Genomic DNA, 21,172 nt, shown 5'->3' with positions numbered 1-21,172 from the left:
ATGTTAATTTCCAAACATATCTGCAGGTCTCTATGCCATCCTTAGTCTAACAGCAATATTTTATTAGAAATTTATCTGTAGTGTTTTTAAACCAGAATAAAGAAAACAGAAAATACTTGTACTAAAAAGTACAATGTTATTTTAAAGAAAATTTATTGGCAATTGACTACTATTTACCACAGCAACACAGAAAAAAATATTTGGTTTTATTATTAAATGTGTTTATATCAAACACAGAAAAATAATATCTTTGTCATCACCAGACTTCCCTTCTCACTGCACATCTTTATCTTTTCTTCCTTGACAAAACTTCAGAAAAACTACATGTAACAGCCTAGGAAAAAAACCCTGAAATTTTAGTTCAATAGTAGTAAAAAACACTGTTGAGATGAAGTCAAGTCAACAAGCTCTGGCTGTTTGATAAAATTAAAGCTACCTTAGCAATAAATTTTTATAAACAAACATACATACATATAATATTTCCTTTGGCTATTATGATACAGTCCAATTTGAAAAAACATTTAAAGTTCTTATAAAAATACCGGTTGATCCATCAAAAATTAAAAACTCTACCTTTCTCTGGTGCCTAGAAAATTAATGAAACTTGACAAAATTAAAATAAATATTAAACTCTTACCAAAGCTGGAAACCACAGAGCTTTCTTTTTATCGGCACTGAAGCAATCCACACACACAACTTTTCCTAATAACTCGTCACTCTGTTTCCTATCATCTTCATCTTCATCGCTGGAAGAGGATGAAGATTCTTCTTCAGGACTAAACAACAGAAAAAGATTTAAAACTCAACTACACAAAACTTGCCTATAATAAATACAGGAGATCTAAAGCTAATTGTCAAGAGGCATAAATAATAGTGACTTGAAATGCCTGTTAAGTGTTTTAGGATAAAAATTAATAGAAATATTTGTAAGAGTATTTCTAATAACAAACAAAACATTAGAAACTCAGAAAGGTCCATCTACATGTAATACACACAAAAACCAAACAAAGCACCACCACGCATCCACATGGAGGAACAGAAATTAACTGTCAGGACATTGAAAACAAGAATCTTGCCATAATGAAGCACTGTTCAAAAATACTGTTGCACTTTTAGTTTTGGACCAACATGAAGCAAAAACGTTTTGGTTTTCCTCTTAATCTTTTTACTTTAACAGCCATACAGAATAAAAAGCTATTTTGAGAGAGGACATATATCTGAAGAAGAAACATCAGCTATGAAGATGAACAGCAAAGAGAAAAAGAAGTCTGTTTAGCCTGAAACAGTTCTTTAAAGATGTTCAGTGAAGCATTTCAATGACTGTTTCAATTTCACATTGAATGAAGTGCTAGAATTTAAGTAGATGGGCAGAGGTGCAAATACATTTTGATTAAAAAAAGGTTTCTGGCTCAGTTTTGCCTGTTTCAGTACAAAATTGCACCCAGTTTTAACCATATGGGGAGTCTAAATGTAAAAAACTATTCCAACTAAGATTGCCTGCAACTGATTAAAAGATTGGTTTTTTTAAATCAGCACTCCTGTCTTTCTCAAGATTTTTCACTAGTCACTTAGAAGGTTAATTCACAGAACATAGACAGTACATTCAATGAGCACAACAAGCAGAATTTTAAAAGCTATCTCATTTTTCACATAACTGCTTTTGAGTACAAAGTTAAATATTAGCAGAAGATTCACAGATAGCATTTGTGTAACAGATAACTGATTTACAGCCTAAGGTGAATGATTATGTTTAATTTTCTCCACCCTTATTTTATGTCATCATTTGCAGTCCTGATAAAACTGTGTATCTTTCCCCCAACATCCTTTTTTAAGGTAATTATTTAATTTTTTTAAAAAAGTATGAAAGTATTTCTGGATGATTTCTGGGATTTAAGAACCTCTTGTGGGAAGAAGCCAAGGACTAGAGAAAAAGCCAGGACTATTTTAGACAGACTGCAACCTAGCTCAGTTATACTAGTATTTGTACAATTGGTCTTTTGACATAGTTGAATCAGTATTAATCAAAAGATAAATATGTTTCTTCTGCCATAATAATGTCCTGTACTGACAGTCAGGGAAACAGAGAAGACAACAACCCAGTCACAGACACCAAGGATGTTGCAATCACATTCTCTATGGTATATGCTAGCTTTCTCCATCTTTTTCCTTTGATACATCACAAATTAGTAGACCAAAAATTGAGTAAATTTATAGCACCTCTACATATACCAGGCAATATTTATTTCAAGCTATCAAAAAACTCCCCACTCCAGCCACTACCACCTCCAAACTTTAAGAACAAAGCCCAAAGCCAAACAAAAAAACCCACACAACCACCCACCCAAAAAAACCCAAACAAAACCAAAACCAAACAACAACAAAAACCCCAAACCTAACCCCAGACAAAACCCACCCGCAGGCACAGAAGAATAACAGTCAGGAGTATTTAACACTGTTTTTTCAAGATCTCAAATCACAGGAAGGAAATACCTAGGAAATCAAGTTACTATCCCTGAACCTTCTGTTTCTATCAATAAGTTTTGCTACAAACCATAATACAGTTCACCTATTTCTAAAAACCTTTCAGAGACCTTGTAATGAGAAACCTAGTACCTTTGTATCAGCTAGACAAAGACTGCATTGTAACCATCTTTGTTTGAGTCCATCACAGTTATACTACTAGTATTCCACTACAGAGAAGCTGTTGAATATAGCTTAAGAACTCATTTCCACTGGGTATGCCACTTTCTTTTTTTACTTAAATAACAAAACCAAGAAAAACTCTTGCATATAAACAGTACTATTTTAAATACTGATTACACAAAGACTTGTTGCAATTCTTGCATGCAACAGTACATGTAAAACTGACTTTCAGTCTGAGTGCTAAAGACATTAAACTTACATATGATTGGATCTTCTTCCCCTGTTTGTTTTCTTTCCTATAACAGGAGTCCCAAAGTGTTCAGGATTTGTGAGTGGAAGCTGATCTAATGTCTGTTGAAATGAAAAAAAAAAAAATTCCATATACAAACATATATAAAAAACCTGGCATAAATTATTCTTCAAACTCTAAGTTTGTATAATCTGGTTAAAGCAATTTTTTTTCAGTAGAGAGGATTCCTCATTACAAATGTACAACATTTCTCCTTGCAGATGTACAACAGGGATGTCACTGCTTTAACTTCTTAGAAGTAATGTGCTTTCTTTTGGAGTTTTTTTTCAACACTTTCTCCCCATCTCTAAATAATTAACTTTTGTCCAACCCACACAGATTATTCTTCCCAGAAGTCCTGCTTTTGGACCATTCAAAAACAGAGAATTAAGTGCTAGGTATTCTGCTGACCTAGGATCCACATCTACAGGATGAATTTTCTGCCTGTTTCATTGTCAGACTAAACACCCAAACATCTACTTATAAATGAACAAAGGTCTCCTAGGAAATGAAACTTCAAGATAGCTCAGTGGCAGCAAACATGACAAGTTGATTGTATTTTTGTTAGTAATTCATAACTTGATATCTTTGATAGAGAGAAAGGTTCTAAAACAATTTTTAAAAGGTTGTTATATTGATAACTGAGCGGGTGTTGATTGATGCTACATCGCATCAAAACTAGAAGAGGAAGAGAAAGAACGAACTTTCTCCATTCAGGGAAATAATACAGCATCAACAGAAGGACTTAATGGATACGCAGTATCTTCTTTCCCTAAGATTGCTGTTTTCATAAGATAACCATTCCAAATGTGAATGCTCCTGGTACACAGGCACTTTTTGTTCTTTGAAAGAAGGCTGGTTCAATCACCATCCCAGGAGGTATTTAAAAGATGTTCAGACATGGTCCTTAGGAACATGGTTTAATGCTGGGTTGAGATGGACTTGATGACCTTAAAGGCTGTGTCCAGTCTAAACAATTGTATGACCCTAAGGCACAAAGCCTTCCAAAGTAAACATACTCCTCCAAAATATACTTCTGAGTCCTGTATTAATTTTTAAAAGTGAAAACACCAATAATAATCCAAAAAGTATTATGTGTCAGACAGAACTTGACATAGAAAAAGTAAATTTTTTTTTTAATTTTTTGAGTAGATGGATGATTGCTTCTGAGTGTGGTGGACACCCTAAAGAATCCCATACACTTGGGAAGTCAGATGAATCTAAAGCAACATCAGAACAAGACAACTGTGTGGCATTGGTCTAATTACAGAAGAAACTGGAGGTACAGTCTTCCCTGCTGAGTAGCTATGCAATCATGAGATAATAATTATTATTTACACAAATCTGTCCATAAGAACAGATTTTCCTACACAACCATAGGAAATAACTCTCATTCTGAAATTTCAACTATTTGAAATTTGCTAGAAATGTCTACATACTTTAATATGCAAGTCACCTTTAAGACATGAACCAGTTTCAAAATACGGATGTGTGTCTTCAAATTAAGAGGTAACAGCAATTCGTAGTTTGCCTTTTAAAAGAAAACTACTGATCTTTCAAGTTTACCAGCTATTACAAATTAGATATAAAATCCAGTGGAACTTAATTACGTCAAAGGTGTACATTAAGCTTTTCAGGTGCCTTTTTTTCCTAACTAATACTTTGGGATTTTTTTTTATATAAAGCAAAGTAGTTGTGAGATCACAGGTTTTTGTGTGATCTACAAGCTATTAACCATTAATAACACAAAAATGAAAAATATGAAATGCTGATTTTGTTTCTTGACTTACACAATTTGGTAAAATGTAATTGTATTACTTGATTTCAAAAGAGAGTAAGCCACACCATGTAGACTGCATTTTACATAATCACAATTTTCAGAAGCATGGATGTATATAACATACTGAAGACTGAGATACTAAAAATATCACACTCAAATTTTTCTAAATAAAAAGTTGCCTATAAAAATTCTTCAATTACCTCACTTTCAGCAAAATGTCTTTCTCCTTTTAAACACAGGGAAGAGCGTCTAAGAGTCTTCTCATCACCATCATCAAATACTGTCACCAGGTAAGGAAAAAAAATAAAAGACAATACATTTTTTGGTTAAAATTGGGATATCAGTAAGTGATTGATTTAGGTGTCATATTCCTGTAGCCAGTCCTTAAAAAAAAAAAAAAAAGCTGTACCTGGATACTGCTGCAGATCCAGTAAAGCATCTGCACAGATTGATCAAATAGTTCAGCTGCTGTCTTACCACAGCTACTCCATGCTTGCATATGTTATATGGAATCTTAACTAATGAGTAGTTGCACACATAATTTATGATCAGGACGCAAAATTAAAAATCAATGCATGCTAGAATTAAAAAACTATTATTCAAGCACTATCAATTTTTACAGAACTTTATTACATAACCAGTACTCCCACAACATTCAAAAGGAAGCTACACTTAGTATGGAGAAACATAAATGGGTATTTTGAGAAAAAGTTACCGTTTCAAGTTATATGAAACATCTTTCAACATCTTTCTCTACTGATTTCATTCAACTATGCTGTAAAACAACAGTGATGTCAGCCTAAGGAAGATTACAATTGTCAAAATACAATCATCAGCACCAGCTGAGAGGACTGTGAGATCTCCTGATTTTAGACTTTCTACTACCTCTGCTATCACTAGGTCAACCTGTAACATAGCTGGCTTCAGCTACATACTTAATCTTTTTGAATCCTGAAAGGCACTGCACACAATCAAGGTGGGATCTGCAGATGCCGATAAACGGGTCATATAAGAAGTAAGCTTTTGTCAAGTCTTGTACAGGTATTAAGCAATGAGAACTTAGTGACAAGGTTTAAGTCTCAGGCCACACTTGCACTCAACAACTGACTGCCTCTCTCTGCTTGTGCTCAAAATCTGACTTCGTCTTTCCTCCGTAACAGTGATAACAATTATATTCTTATCCCAAAACTGCCGTGACCTGGAAGACTTTCATGGGCATGGAATCAACCTTAAGATTAGACTAAAATATTACATTAAAAGTTAAAAGTTTCTGTTATTTCTTAACACGTCTCTTTCACTCTCATTCAGATCTTCCCTCCGATCAACAGTCCTGCCAAGTTTGATTATTTTCATCTCGCTAGAATCCAATCGTGGTAGAAAATGAAAAATATGTGAATGCTTTCACAAATAAGCGTCAAAATAACAGTGTTAGAAGAATGGCTATCAACTGGCAAAAGATGCCCAGCAAGATTAGAAAAATTAAATTTCAGCCATGTCTGGTTTCCAAATAATAGGCGCTATATTTTATTTTCAACACTTACTAATTTAAATTAAAATATGCAAAAAGCAACAAGCTGCTAGTCAAGAATTTTGATGTATTTATTTGATATGAAAGTAACTTTCACCTAGTCCTGAGAATTTTTCATCTGTATATAAAATTCAGCACTATTGATGAACAAACTTCCCCTTGTGACTGCCATTCCCCAGTCTGTGTTTTATACTACAGTAATTGTTAAGTACCGTTTCGTGATAAAATATCAGTTATAGATGTATATCTGTCACTTCAAAATTTGACGAAAAATACTCAGAGCAAGAACTGCACAACACCTAGATTTGAAGCTACCACCTCAAATGGTCAATACAGAATTAAGATAATGAAGCCACTCCCCACCTTGGTTAAGTGAAGTAGAAGGCAGTAGGTTTCTAATTCAGTTTGTGTTAATTAACATAACAGTCTCCTTACATAATGAGAGATTAAATTAAAAAATAGTTTACCCACTTCATGGGATAAGCTGACTACAACAGAGAGAAACCTATTCAGAGTTAGGTAGGTAGCCATGTTACTGTATCCTATATGTGGTAATCTGCTTGTGGCCTCCTCCTTGCCAGAGGGATTCTTAATCTTCTTCCATAACATGAATGCATCCAGAGGAAAAGCTTCACCTCCCTGAAAGACGAGTGTGGTCAGCACAGCACATATGGCTGCTATGGATATGACATTCTAAACTGACTGTGAGGAGACACAGAGGAGTGTAACACATTTAAAAACACCTATTCTGAAACTACAAGGAAAGGAAAAAAAGAGACAATTTAAAGCAAATAAAATCATTTTGAATTCTGAGAAAAAGCAATGTCATGCGGGTTAAAACTATTTTTGAACATGCACAATTCTGCATTTTCAGAAGCAAAAAATACTCTGATTTATTTTTTTTCCTTATAGTAAACAGGGAGTTAAATGTTCAGAGTACCACTTAAAACTTTCCAAAGACATTTCTATGAAACAGTATCTGCTTACCAGGACTGGAATACCTTGAGCTTTTTGAGGTATTTATAGGACAGGCAAATAAACTAAGGACATTTCATGTATTGACACAACTGTGCTATACTAATTTTATAATGCTGTATCAGTTGTTTTTTGTGGGGTTTTCTCAATTTAATTTAGTTCCCATCTTCCTTTGGTAGGAAAGCAGTAGCACCAAAAGAGACATATAAACAAACATGATGTACAGTTTCTATTCAGATCGCATCTTATGAATAAAAGAGCGACAGTGGCTCCTTAAAGCATCTTGCCCATACTTCAGTGCTAAAGTTTTCAAGCAGCCCCAAAATGGTTATTCCTCTAAATTCTACACACTACTGCTGCAGTGGCATAAATGGTCTTAAGCAACGACTTCTGGAAAGGTACTGCTTCAGATCTATCTGTCCCTTCACAAAGTTTTTGACCAAATCATAGTAATCTTATTCACAAAATCATTAACAATGCAAGCAATTACATACTTCTCAGTAAGTGATAGGACAACAGTAGATAACTGCTGGTTAAGATGCGTGCCAATTCTGAAATCTGGTGAATGGCAGCTATCACTGAAGTAAGACTTTCACTCAGATCTGCAAACTCATCACTGTCTGTAAAGATAATTTCAGTCTTATTCCACTCAACCTCATGACAAAGCTTTTTCTAATCATCCACTGCTAAAGTCACTTGTCTCTCAAAGTATGCTTTTGTCTACTTTTATCTGCAAAATACTGTTTTCTGTCTCAACTCTTTCATCTTCTCTTCCGATTTCTCAAATTCAGGATTTTTGACAGACATTTACTCTTGATTTACAGAATGCAACTTCATGGCACCTACCTTTAAGATTTAATCTGCATAGATTCCTATCTTACTCTTCTTGCTGAACTGCTAATCTCATGCTTTCTCAACAGAATAAACATTTACAAACAACATAGCTTTAACACCAGCTATACCATTTTGTTCTTAAAAGCTCTCATATCTGATCCACTTCTCTATTAATTATCAAAACACTCTCTATAACATTAATTCTTGTCTTTACGCTTCATGTTTTACCCCATCCTAACCTGATCTCTCCTTTACATTCTACTTCAACAAAAGCACAGACACATTTTTTGCATCGCTTATCCGAAAGGTCTTATCTAAACTTATAGCTCTATTCCTTTCTAAAAGGACTAAAAGTAAAGTTAGTCTTTCCCTAGCTGTTCAACATTACTTCATCAGTAACAACCCTTAATATCTCAAAACAACTAATTCTTGCTAAGGTTCTTTTACCTTTCCATGCCCCAGTCATCTACCAAGGAGAGGAATATATCGTTTCTCAAGAATCAATACACTTCCTGCAGTACCTTTAAGACTAGCAGTGCACAGATGGAATATATGTCACCATTCTACAGTTGACCAGTTTTCCACTCAGCATAAAGGAGTAAACTCATGTATAGAGAGCCTTTAAAAAGCATTTAAAAAACAACAATTAAAAAAAACAATTAAAAAAAAAAACAACAACAAAAGCAAACAACAAAACAAACCACATAACTTGTGGGCAACATAGATCTGAAAATCAAGTCTGAATAGTCACATTAGAAAACAGGGAAAACAAACAGGATAAAGCTTTTTTAAAAAATGAGTTAAGTCTGTTTTTAAAGCAGCTGTTTTCAGGGCTAAGTCTGAGAGTAGGGGAAAATATGTATTGCAACTTGTGTTTTAAAAGGACTTTTTTCTTTTTTAAGGAAGTATGACAGCAGGCTTTGCTTCAGAGATACTTGATATACTACTGTCAAATATAAAGAAGCAATTACCATTTATAAAGCAATTCACTAGGTCTTTATTTGAGGTTCCAATTTCACCTTGCGAGAGGTATGGTTTCTTATAAAAAAAACAAATAAGAATTCTAAGGTTTTAATACAAACTTTGAATACCCTAAGCATATCCAAAAGATATCTTTCACCATGTTTAAGTCATGTCCAGGTCACAGGATTTACTTTAAGTCATGAGTTTTATTCAAATAAAGAATTATTTTTCTTACCTACAGTGTACCAACTTGCATCTGTTAATTTGTTGATAACTGCTTCCTGGTATGTTCCATCTGGATTCTTCACTTCCACAACAGTTCCCACCTAAATGACAAAAGCCACTTAGCACTGGACAGCTTCTAAAACAGGCAATGAAGTTAACACTCTTATATTTAGCAAAGAGTTAATTTTTATCCTATTTCTATATTAGATATACCATACTTTTCCAGTTTCACTCGAATATATTTGTATCCCTCACAACTTCCTTCATTCCTCTAAAATAAGCCAACTAACTGAGCTGATTACTTCCTGCCAGCAGGTGGGGAACAAGAACCAATGTGAGTGATGTCATTCTCTTGTGTAAGAGATTGCCCATCAAATCCTCCAGCTGACTTTTCCAAAACAACAGTGACCAAAAACCAGAGAAAGCCAAACTTCTTAGCTTTAAGGCCAAAAAGAACAAAGAGGCTTGCATCAGCCTGTATGCTGCTGTATCCCTTTTAACTACAAAGGAAAAAGTTAACATGAAGAGTTACCAGCTCTAGGTTTGCAGCATTACCTTTGATCCTATCCAGTCTGTGTAACAAATTGCACCTTCCACTTTCACCCATACTGCCTATACACATGTATGTCAAGTATTGAAAAAGAATGCTTTTCAAAGTGATAGCAAAGTATAAAACAAACTCATTACCTTTAAGGGACCCTTTATGTGGTCATCCTGCACTTCCACTGTTGAAGAATCATGTCTAAAAGTTACCTAAAAAAAAAAATTCAACTGACAATCACTTGATACAATTGAGCAGCATAAGCACATGCAGATGTCAATAGCCCTTCTCAAACTCTCATCTTACAGTTAGTCACCATAATCACTGCACTTCCTGAAAACTGTGTTTCATTCATGTATTTTAGGAACACAAGGAGACAATTTCTTAGTCCTCAAAACCTCTAAGGTATTTCTTTATCTCCCAGAATAGAACCATTACCTCTAAAGGAAGCATCAAACAGTCTACCAACAATGCTTAATGGCTCAAAACTGGTTCTGCAGTTCTCTTAACTATTTGAATTGTACTGCTTTAATGTCACACCATGAAAAGAGTGACAATTTTTAGTAAACATTTATATTTCAATGCTCTGAAATAATGTAGGTCTAGCACCTACATCTAACCATATTCTCCTGGGGGTTTTTGCTTATTGAAAAGTGCATTTCCCTCACTCAACAGTTAACAGACTCACACACAAAAAAGTACAGGACACTGATGTCAACAAAACGAAATGAACAACCTAAACAGCCTCTCAGTTAATATCAGCCTAGCTTACATGTTGCTAGTTAACTGGAAGTAAACATACAGACAGCTAACATTTCAGTCTTTCAAAACCGGAATATGTAAATCCCATAAGTATTTCCAAGGTATTTTCCCATATCATTGGCTGTGTCTTTAATCCTACACATGCAATCTTCAGAAAACAAATTGTCTGGAAATTCAAACACGATTAAGTTATATTTATCAGATGCTATGGATATTCACCACTCCTCTCACTCAAAATTAACTTGGTCACACTGAAAGTCACAGGATCCTCCTATCAATTACACCTGAAGTTTTATTTCCACTCTGGTTTTAAAATTCAGGGAAACTTAGAAAATTATGGCATTACGTTTTTATGTACGTGTGTACTCTTTATTGACACACAAATTATGTTATAAAGTTCAACAGAACAGAACACACTCACTTGATTTAAGCATACGATGTTTTATTTAGTATTCACAATAAGTAAGAATGTAGCATGAGGCTCAGCCATGTAACTGTAACTCTCAACTACACCAACCCTACAATAAACCTGTGGGCTTGGTTGATGGGTGCACCCGAAGTTACGTTCTCACTATTGCTGAGAGTTTCTCCATAGCATAAAGCAATAGCAAAATTTCCTTCAGAACAACCGGGTTCTCTAACACAAATTTTGCTACTCAGTCTCCTCAGGAGGAGACTTGAAGGAGTTCTGTAAATGCTGAAAGGAGCAAACAGCTGAGAACAGCACCTACAACCAAGACCAAGAGCTAGGAATTAACTGAGTGAAGACTACCCTTCTGAACTTCAGCCTGGCAGATACAGATTATTTTTTTCTCTCTATTGGGGGATTTATTTAGAAATAAAAAGGCCAGTTCAGATGCAAAACAACCTGAAACCTGTGGTCATTACTGCTTCATGTAACATATCCAGTATATAAATTCTTATTTAGAGCCATCTGGTTTTATTTACTTTCTGTAATTATCTTAAATGTATTTTACAGCAAAAAGGAACTCTGTCCAAAACCATGAGCCAGCCACAATGTACTATGATGAAAGGTAAACAAGGAAAATTTGCTATTATGCATTCCAGAATGGTTTTTCTTTTTAAATACGCCTTGGAGCTTTGACTCTTTTTTGAGAGAAGACTTTTGGTAGCACCTTTTTTGCTTCTTGAAATATCAATACGTACTCAAAGAAACACAGGCTACTAACAGAAATATTCAAACTCTAAACTGAGTGTGACACCACTCACCTTTCTTGAAGCTGTCATAAGTGATGTCAGTGTTTGTTAAGTGTGGGTTTTAATTCCCATAATATTTGTCAGTGTGGATCCTTTCTGTCTCAGGCAAACAAGACATTCAGCACATCATCAACCTGTTTAGATTCACTTGGAATATCACTTTTCTTCACCATCCTCAAAAGACAGTCCTGGTAGGCTCTACAGAGCAGATGTTTCACTAGTTTCTGTCCAATAAAGACCTACATAGAAAATAGCTTCTTCTGAAACTTCTGTGGAGGATGCCTAAATACAAGTAGGTGCAGATGATGGTACTAATTGCTTTTGGAGACGCTGTCAAAATAAACTGGCTTAAATAGCTCTCCAAGAGAAGCTGTAACAGATCATATGAAGATAAGAGAGGACTATTATTGTTCTAACACCAGAAGCCTTACCCTTGAGTAAAATTTGTACTGCCTTCAATACTTTTCACCAGTCCAGGCAAATCAAGTTTTTCTTGCTTTTACTGCTTTTCATAACAAAGTGTGTAATGAAGTTACACTGTCAATGTAAAAATCTATACCATGTACAGAACCTGCCAAAGACATTAAAACTGTAAAACACAGTACTTACTGATGCTGAAATGATAAATAGTGTGCATTCAATTAAATAAAAATATTAAATTATACCGGTGATGGAAAAGTTATTATAAAGGTATACCTTAAAATACTCTAGGAAGCAGAATGCAACAGAAGAAAGCAGATAGAAGGAGAGACAACTAGAAGTATTTTACTTGCCTGAAGATAACATAATGCATATTGCTAAAAATTTTTTCATCATCCTCCTTTCTCAACAGAACATCTAGTCATAAAACTTAAAGCTTCAAAATAAAATTGATGTTATGAAGTTAACAAACTTTTGTTTTCCTCTAGTAGTTCTAGGAGACTCGAGCATAAAATATATGGAGAGGACAACTCTCCACCACCAACTCTCCACAGGAGAAGTCATTGCTGGGACACCTCTAAGCCTAGACATCTCTATGCCAGGACAGCCCTCCGTAGGTTGCCAGATGAGGAGTGGCACAGCCCTGTTTCATCTGCTGATCCCCGGAGAGTTGTCCCCACAGAGTGGGGGACTCAGTGTAGACATGTCTCAGCATAGAGATGTCTGCAGCAAAATGTCCCGTAGAGAGGTGGCAGCAGAGAGTTCTCCTAGACCCCAAAATACATTCGGGCCTGAAGAAACTGTTAAACAAGTGGAAAATAAATGCAGCATACAAACTACCAGAATCCTACAAGAAGTACACCTGACAGTAAGAATCTTGGTTAGAGCTAATACTGAGCAAAGTTGTTCTGTGCCAGAAAGAACTGAAAAGTTTTTTAGAGAAAATCAAGGGGTCACTGTTAAGTTTAGGGAAAATATGTTCCTGGTGGAAGAAAGACAATGTAAACAGACATTGTTTGTGAACTCACACACACAAAACATCATCAACCACAAATCACATTGCTCTATAAAGCAACAACAGTATCAGGGCCTAAATGCCCTGAGCTATAACAGTAACAGCGAAGGCACACACTCAAACCTGGGGCTTTAGGCACAGCCTCCACAAGCAACTTACAGTAAAAACTATTTTCCATTTCATTTCAAGATCTTTCTGCAAAACATTACAGTGACCAAACTGCAAGTAATAAACTCATAAGCATTTATCAATAAAAATAACCTTAAGTGTAAGTAGCCATCTAAGAAGGTAAGCTGAAAGCCCTCTAATGATTTCAGTGAATTAAGATTTCACTGATCTAGGCACAACACAATTTCTGTACTTAGTGATACTTAACAGCTTAAATACCAATACTTAGTTGCTTAAACTCAATGGTGCTGTAAAGCATAGACCACCTAATGCTGTTAAGAGTTACGACTAATGAAACGAAAAAGACCACTAATTTGCTCTAAAGGCTTTTTTAAGATGTCAGATTTAAGACAAACACCTTCTCATTATAATTAACAGTACTATCAAATAAGTGACAATAGTCCTCTCCACCAGGGCTTTCACAGACTGCCTGCTCTTTCCCTCATACATACTACAGGCAAAAAATCAGCCATTAGCATGAGGGCAGATTCAGGCAAAACGTGACAGTTACAATGGAGGTTCTTCTATAACAGGTTATCACCACTCAATTCACACATTTTCACTTATATTTACAGTAAATTCAAATAAAATATTCTGCCACTATAACTCTGCTGTAGAGCAACAACCTAATTCATTTTTGTTAGTGCTTTTGTTCCTTACTCTGTTGTATTTCTGTATGGGGTTAAGAGGCAGAGCAGAAAAACGGTACCTGCTCAAAGATTAGAAGCTTCTAGGGCAACATTACCCAAACAGAAATATAAGGCCATTTTGCAGTGTAGACTTACTATATAATAAAAACAAGCCCAAACATTGTTCTCTTTATTTCTAGAAATTATACTTTAAATTTCCAAGGGATGTTAAAATGTACCTCTTGTATTCCCTCTTCACAATTTTATTTGTACTGCAGGTAGCTTATATTGATTCATTCAGTCATTAACTAATCATCATAAAGATTAGGTGAGATCCCCTGCTTGCTATTCTGTAGGACTCAATATGCCAAGTCTTTGTTGGATGACAGCAGGGTTTCATCTTATTCCTGAAGCATTACCTAGCTGCCACAGCTGAACAGCAGTGACCTGTGCTCCTGAAGTAAAAGAAGCCATATTAAAACTATTTTGAGGAGTTTTAGCTATTTTCTCCCATACATAATCCTACATTTGTCATATTTTGACCAATTATTTTAAGGTCAGCCTATGGCTTTCAGGGCCACAAATACCAGATACAAGCAGATGACAAAGCATTGAAAGAACATATTTAAATTGCGTGGGGATGGGGGCACCCCTCCCAACAAAAATAAGCTTACTGTTATTTCAAGACTGCACTGCCAGCCTCCAAGGAAAGGACGGCTTCTTAGCTGTCTTCAGACTACAAAGAAGTTTCACTTACCCTGTTTTGAACATTGATGACCTTTTTTTTTTTTTTTTGCCAAAAAGCATTTGCAGGAAAACCACATACCTTGACTTTGACAAGTCTTTTTGCTGTCTTGATCTTTGCTTCACAGAAGGCTCCTCTATACTTCGCACTTACATCAGTGCCCACTGTGAGATAGGGAGGCTCATCAATAGCCTGGAAACGAAAGGAAAAAAAACCACAAAAACTGGGTTTTAATTACTGGCCACTGGCAACATAGCTGTCATGGTATCACTAGTTTTTGTGGACACAGCATTACAAAACAGCTCAATAAAACTTAACTTGACAGCATATGTCTCTCGCAGCAGTAGAAACACAGAACGCAACACTAAGTTTGTAACAATGAGTACCATAAATACAATAAACTGATATGACACTTGTCTCCAGGACGCACCACATGAACCTCCAATATGTGAAGACACATCAGACAGCCAGTTCTGTTGCAATGGTGAAGGCCAACTAAGTGTTCTACCTTCTCCTTTAATTGACTCAAGATCTGATTAATCTCATTAAGACACTGGTGTTTTATTTCCCTCCAATAATTAAGGTTAATTCTTCATTAGTAAGTGTAATAACTCTGAAGATACTGTTTCACTTTTGAATAAATTGTATCAGTGGGTGCTCGCCAGGAGAGTAGCACAAGGGGCAAAATACAGTAGAAGAATAACAGGAAGATAAACACACAACAAAAGCAAACAGCACAGACAAAAGGCAAGGTTCTGTAACAAGCAATAGAGGAACAGGTGACATCCAAAGAGGGAAACAAGAAATAGGGGTAAAACATGGGTCTAACTGGCACACAGACTGAGCTTATAAAGCTTATAAAACACAGACTGTTCTTTCAAAGGAGATCCATCTTCCTTCACCCAGCCTCTCTCAGTGCAAGCTGTGAGAGGAGAATCTAGGCATGTGAACCACCTCACCATCACTTCATACAATGTAGGTCAGGAGATAGAATGCAGAGGGTGACAAGCAACAGGAGTGAGGTATGTTCATGAGAACTGCAAGCCTCCATGCAGCCCCAAACAGCAGCTATGAAGAGAGATCTAAGCCCTTGCCTAAGCCCACATCGTGTTTCCGCACCCTTACAGATCAAAACACAGCTTAAGAGAGGCCACTCTGACACATTCAGGCTCACTGTGGGAAGAGTATAGAGATAATCTCCTTCACAGATCTCATAGCTAGTATTTGATACTGACCTGCTTGCAGTTAGCATCAGGGAATTCGCACTGGCTGTTTCCAGCTCCAATACATCAGAAGTAAAGACATGCAAGCATGTACATGAACGCTTTGATGCATGATTTTTCAGAAATTTAAGTTTTGCAAAACTTGCAATGGAGAGACATGAGGTGCTACAATGTTAACTCTGTAATAATAATGACTCTGTTCAAGTCTACCTCTCATTTTAACAGAGTATCTTTATAAGAAAACTCTTCCCAGTTTGCACTTAAGATCAAAAACTATCAATGTTTTAATGAATCACTCCCTCCTTCTCTCTCTGCATGCATGGTGCATGACTGCATGCAGAGTATTAGGAGATACTACTCTGGTAGCAGTTTATCCATGAACACTTATCCATTCCTACTCCAAACTTAATAACAATAAAACTTAACTGAGATTAGCGAGGCATCACTAGCAGTGATGCATTTTCTTGCGAAGTTAGAAAAACTCTAGGAGGGGTGCATCCCTCCTGCTCTCCCCCACTCTTTAGTGATGAAACTCAGCACTACAATTTTCAGTCTTTCATGAAAGCAGAGTATTGACATTAACAAACCAGGCAGGTTCCTGATTGGTCCACACAGATGCAAATAGCTATAATTCTCCTATAAACAAACATTTCAAGAGCTGGTTGCATCAGTATGAATCTGTATGTCTCTCAATAACCAAACAAATTAGCTCAAAGAGCAACTCACAATGTTAACTTACAGAAAATAAATAATTTTTTTTCTTCACTAATACTGAATATTAACAACAACAACAAAAACCCAACAAAACAAAACGGTCTGGAGTGGTGGGAACCACAACAACCTGAAGCTTTGGTCTTTAACTGTTTGGAAATTTATGATAGAGGAACAGGAAAGTCAAGAAAAAAACTTTAAAACAAGATTTTAAATTCTTATAAGAAGTGTAATTACTATTGTTAATGATTACCTTGTTATTACTCTGGCTTATTTTTAAAAGCTTCTCCCAGAGAGAATATTCATTTGAAGAATAAACATCTGAAAGAATTTACTTCTATTATTACCACAAAAGCCAATTTCAATCCCTAGCCTAAATCTCCTGAAGTTACTCTTACAATAGCTAACTCAAGTGATAGCAGCTGAAAGTGGTAAGTTAAAACAACTGGAAAGATGTGATGCATCACAGAGAATTGTTAAAGTCTGATATTAATTTCAGATAATTTTTACCAAGACTTTAATTTTCACCAACTCCAAATAAGCCACCTGTTCTCAAGGAGGTTTTATACAATTCCATCAAAACTAGATTAAAAAAGTATACAGCTATTTTTACCTCTTTCTGTTATGCCTTCTCTGCTTTGTGCTTACATAATTTAATAGACATCTTTACACTCAGAGTAAATATACACCTTTGCCTATTAAATTATTACATGCTTTGGCAGGATTTTAATTTTTCTTTGCTTTTCAGTGCAGGTTACCAGAAAAAAAATATATCTTAAAATCTGAGAACAGGATTCAGTAACTTCAGAAAAGTCACTACAAGCATACTGAAATTATATTAAAAAGAAGGACTGCGACCGCCATTAGGGAGAAGGGAGAGAGACAACATTGGATTACCCTACAATAAAAAGTTCTCTGCTTCTTAAAATTATTAAAGACTTCATTTTGAAACAGCTCTTGTAGTCTCATATGTTGCCATTTCCAAATCTCTGGGCTGCAGTCTCAGTTTTATTTTAAAACACCATGTAATCTGAAATTCTACTTACCTTTTGTATCTGAACATAATTTCTTGCACTTTCTAATTTGTAGATAAGAATAATCTTTTCAGTAGCATATAATAAAACCATTGGTAATTTTTTGCTCAATAGGAAAACAGAAAAGTATACCCCAGCATACATCATTCATTTACAAATCATGAACTTCCTTCATCCTGAGTACCTTCAATATGCACCCTAGATTCCTCTCTCAATGGTTCTATGTCTTCGCACTCTCTCAAAACATCCTTCAATTCACCCAGGAAGAAGGGGCAAAATGAAACTAACAGTGACCTCTAGGTATGCCTTTTTCACTATTGGCAGAAGACAGGTATTTAAGATCCTCAATGAAACCACCCACCAAATAGGTGCTTTCATGAGGGTTGACTATTTTGTTTGCATTAGTGACCGAGGCCCGGCTACCAAAGGGGGAGCAGGAGGCTCTGCTGGGTGACAACGGGAGAGGGACATCTTTCTCCAAATGGAAACCGGTGGAGGGCTTTCTCCGAGGCCTGGCTCCCCGGGAACCACTGGGGGCAGAGCCAGGCTGGCGGCATGAAAGGGCTGTTTTGGGAAGAGACTGGGGCGGGATGTTGTCCAGCATCCGCTGAGGCGGGGCGCTGACTACCGAAAGCTTAATGCCACCAGCTGTTGGAGCGGCTCCCCAGCGAACCGCAGGCAGCCGGCTCGGCAAGGCTGCCGGGAGAAAACGGAGCTCATTAGGGACGGCAGAAGCGGAGGGGCAGCACCGTGTGTGTCCCTGGGGACCGAAGCAGGGACAGGTGCAGGGCCAGCTCGCCCAGCCCCGCGGCGGGCCCTACCGCTTTAAGAGGAGGGGCCCGGGCCGGGAAGCTGCCAGAAGTTTCTGGCTGCCCGGGCCAGGGCCGAGCGCTGCAGCCCGCCCGCCCGCGCTGGCCGAAGGCGCCCGCGGCTCCAGCAGATTAAGCGCGGATTGCCGTGAAACTAAATTTGTCCCCTTAAGGCGATTGCCGGGCAAAGCCGCGCGCAGGGCTTCCCGGGAGCCGGTCGCTGTCGGATCCCTGCCCCGCCGCCCGCCCGGGCCCGCTTCCCAGCCTGGCCTCAGGGCCCGGGACACCCTGCAGAGCTGCTGGCGGACCCCAAACACTGCCTGCTGTCCCTGCGGGGCGGCTGCTCCCGAGCAGAGCTAACGTGCGTGTGATGCTGCACAGCAACAGTCAAAACACAACTTTAATAATTTCTGGCATTCTCCTGAGTCACCAAGAAGGGATAAAAAGAAAAGGCTTCCTGCAGTTTCGCACTTTCCATTAGGAAATCCAAATTAACGGACGACTGCCCTACTACTACTTAATTTTGTTAATGGCAACAGGATGAATGGTTTCTGTGCTATCTCAATTTACAACTGATGCGTCCGGGCAGGATTTTTCTGTATGTGACACCGGCTGCCGCAGCCGAAAAGCTGGTTTACCACTTAAATAAGGAGCAGTCTCTAGGTGACCAGTCAGCAACTTCCACCAATTCAGTGGCTGAATTTTCTTTGGCAGGCAAAGCAGGCTGCTGGAAGGGTTCTGCTCCAGCCTTCGAGATGATTATACTTGGAAGGACTGATAAATGGCTAGATGCCCGCATCAAAAAACAACATGCACATCTTCTCAATTGGGACATTTACATAGGTCTTCCAAGTGAGAAGGAAGAAACTAACAGAACTCTCCAAAGCACTTGGGAATAAACATTTTAGCACTGCAAACTAAAATGGTAACATCATGCTTCTAAATACCTTTAAAGGCTGTTGAAGAGGTCAGTTTTCCAGTTTTTCTAGACATTTAGTTATTTTTTATCTATGTGGATGACACCACCCTCACACCTCCTCTTCCAACAGTGCTGCATTACTATATTCAAATTCCTTTGTAAAGATTGTCGTGCTGTACCACAGCTGATCAAATTGCTTTACACTGCCCTTTGCCTACAAGCACATCTAATACGGTGTTTCTGAATATATTATTTCTATCTCCTAATCTGTATTCCTCTGCACCACACACAGGATGTTCCAAGTAAACCACATGAAAACAAGATTAAGCATTCAATCTAGAAACACAACAGACATGCTTAGCTGGAAAGCTGGCAGGACTGCTTTCAGATTAATATGCAATGAGAAAAGTGTGTCTGTACCTTCCCATTGTCTCTCATATACAAACTTCGAAAAAAGCCAGGATTTCAGTTTGTATTTAACATTAAAAATTCAGCAATTATCTACTCTACAAGACTCCTGACTCAAACTAGTGAAACAAACATTTTGAAGAAAATAAACAAAAAAGACAAACAAACAAAAACCACCCACAACTACTGAAAAGAAAGGCCTGGTTTTAGTTTTTTAACAGAAATTTAACATCTGCTTATTGTCAATAACCAAGGTTCAGCAAAAGCTTATTAAAGATTCAAGACCCTCCTCCCCCCCTCACCAGACATCCAAATTAATTCTTGAATTTTAAAAAGAAACATCTTAATAGTCAACATGTATTATTTTTTCTCATTCTTATTAAAGCAAGAGGAATAGCAGCAAAACTTTTTTTCTACCATCTACAGTAATTTAAAGTTACCACTCCAAATAGTCTTTCCTCAGAGTTTCAATGTCTTCTGTAATTTAAGATGTAAGCAACCAGTTTGCAAGTGGAACTATCACATACACACTTGACTATTCCAATTGCAGTCATCCTCAGTCCCACAAATTAGTGGGAAAAACCACCAATAATACCCTGCTGCCCAAAACCCAACCAGATCCTTAAGTCTTCTAATGAAAGGCAAAAGTTTCACACACCCAGTAACCTAAACTCCCATTATATCCTGCAGAATTAGCAGTCACTCCACAGTAATTTTTAGGGGTTCAGAAACTTTGGGGGCAATGAAGGCTTGAAAAGACCACATATCAAAAACAGCATATTTTTTTAGAAAACAAGGGTAAATCCAACTTCTACACCAGTTCTAAAGAACTGTGTTAATGAAAATGGTTCCCACAAAGGAACCATTTTAAAAAAACCCAACAAAACAAACAAAAAACCACCACAAAACCCCTCCTTCCACAGTTACTAAGGTATTTACTTAAGTAACAGCTTACGATAAATATTTTCAAACCTGCAGTAAGTTCCATCTAATAGTAGAGATCTGCCCATACACTGCAGAATCAACTTCTTAATAAACAAAATTGTGTATTTTGTTTATTGAGTGTAATTAAGAGGGCAAGATACTGCTTTCAGCTCAATCAGCAGTGGTTAAGAGGACACAACTTTACAGTAATAATAGCAGATATCTTCAGGAAAAAACTAACAATTTCAACGTACTCAGTTTGGCAGATAATCATGTATAGGTGATTTCAAATACATTCCTAATGTTCAGAGCAACAGAGAAACTTGCAAAACCTTTCTACAAACGTTATGTTACTGCAGCGCACAACTCCTCAGAGACAAATGCAACATCTGAAACAAAGACTAAGACC

General features: G+C 37.0%; 1 protein-coding gene across 3 annotated transcripts in view; it reads right to left on the bottom strand.

Moving 5' to 3' along the window:
* Positions 1-21,172, bottom strand: part of ARID4B (AT-rich interaction domain 4B) — an 87,175-nt gene that overhangs the window by 43,605 nt on the left and 22,398 nt on the right. For all 3 annotated transcript variants that reach the window (XM_051614119.1, XM_051614121.1, XM_051614120.1), the window contains exons 3-8: positions 14,817-14,927; positions 9,925-9,990; positions 9,248-9,338; positions 4,913-4,992; positions 2,903-2,994; positions 638-776 (exon numbers count right to left, since the gene is read on the bottom strand). In XM_051614119.1, the coding sequence (XP_051470079.1) occupies positions 638-776; positions 2,903-2,994; positions 4,913-4,992; positions 9,248-9,338; positions 9,925-9,990; positions 14,817-14,927 (579 nt within the window). The remainder of the gene's footprint in view (positions 1-637; positions 777-2,902; positions 2,995-4,912; positions 4,993-9,247; positions 9,339-9,924; positions 9,991-14,816; positions 14,928-21,172) is intronic.

Source organism: Apus apus, chromosome 3 (assembly GCF_020740795.1).
Source record: "Apus apus isolate bApuApu2 chromosome 3, bApuApu2.pri.cur, whole genome shotgun sequence".
NCBI classification, from domain to species: domain Eukaryota; kingdom Metazoa; phylum Chordata; class Aves; order Apodiformes; family Apodidae; genus Apus; species Apus apus.
Note: the sequence above shows the minus strand (reverse complement) of the source record. Positions and strands in the feature narration are given on the sequence as shown.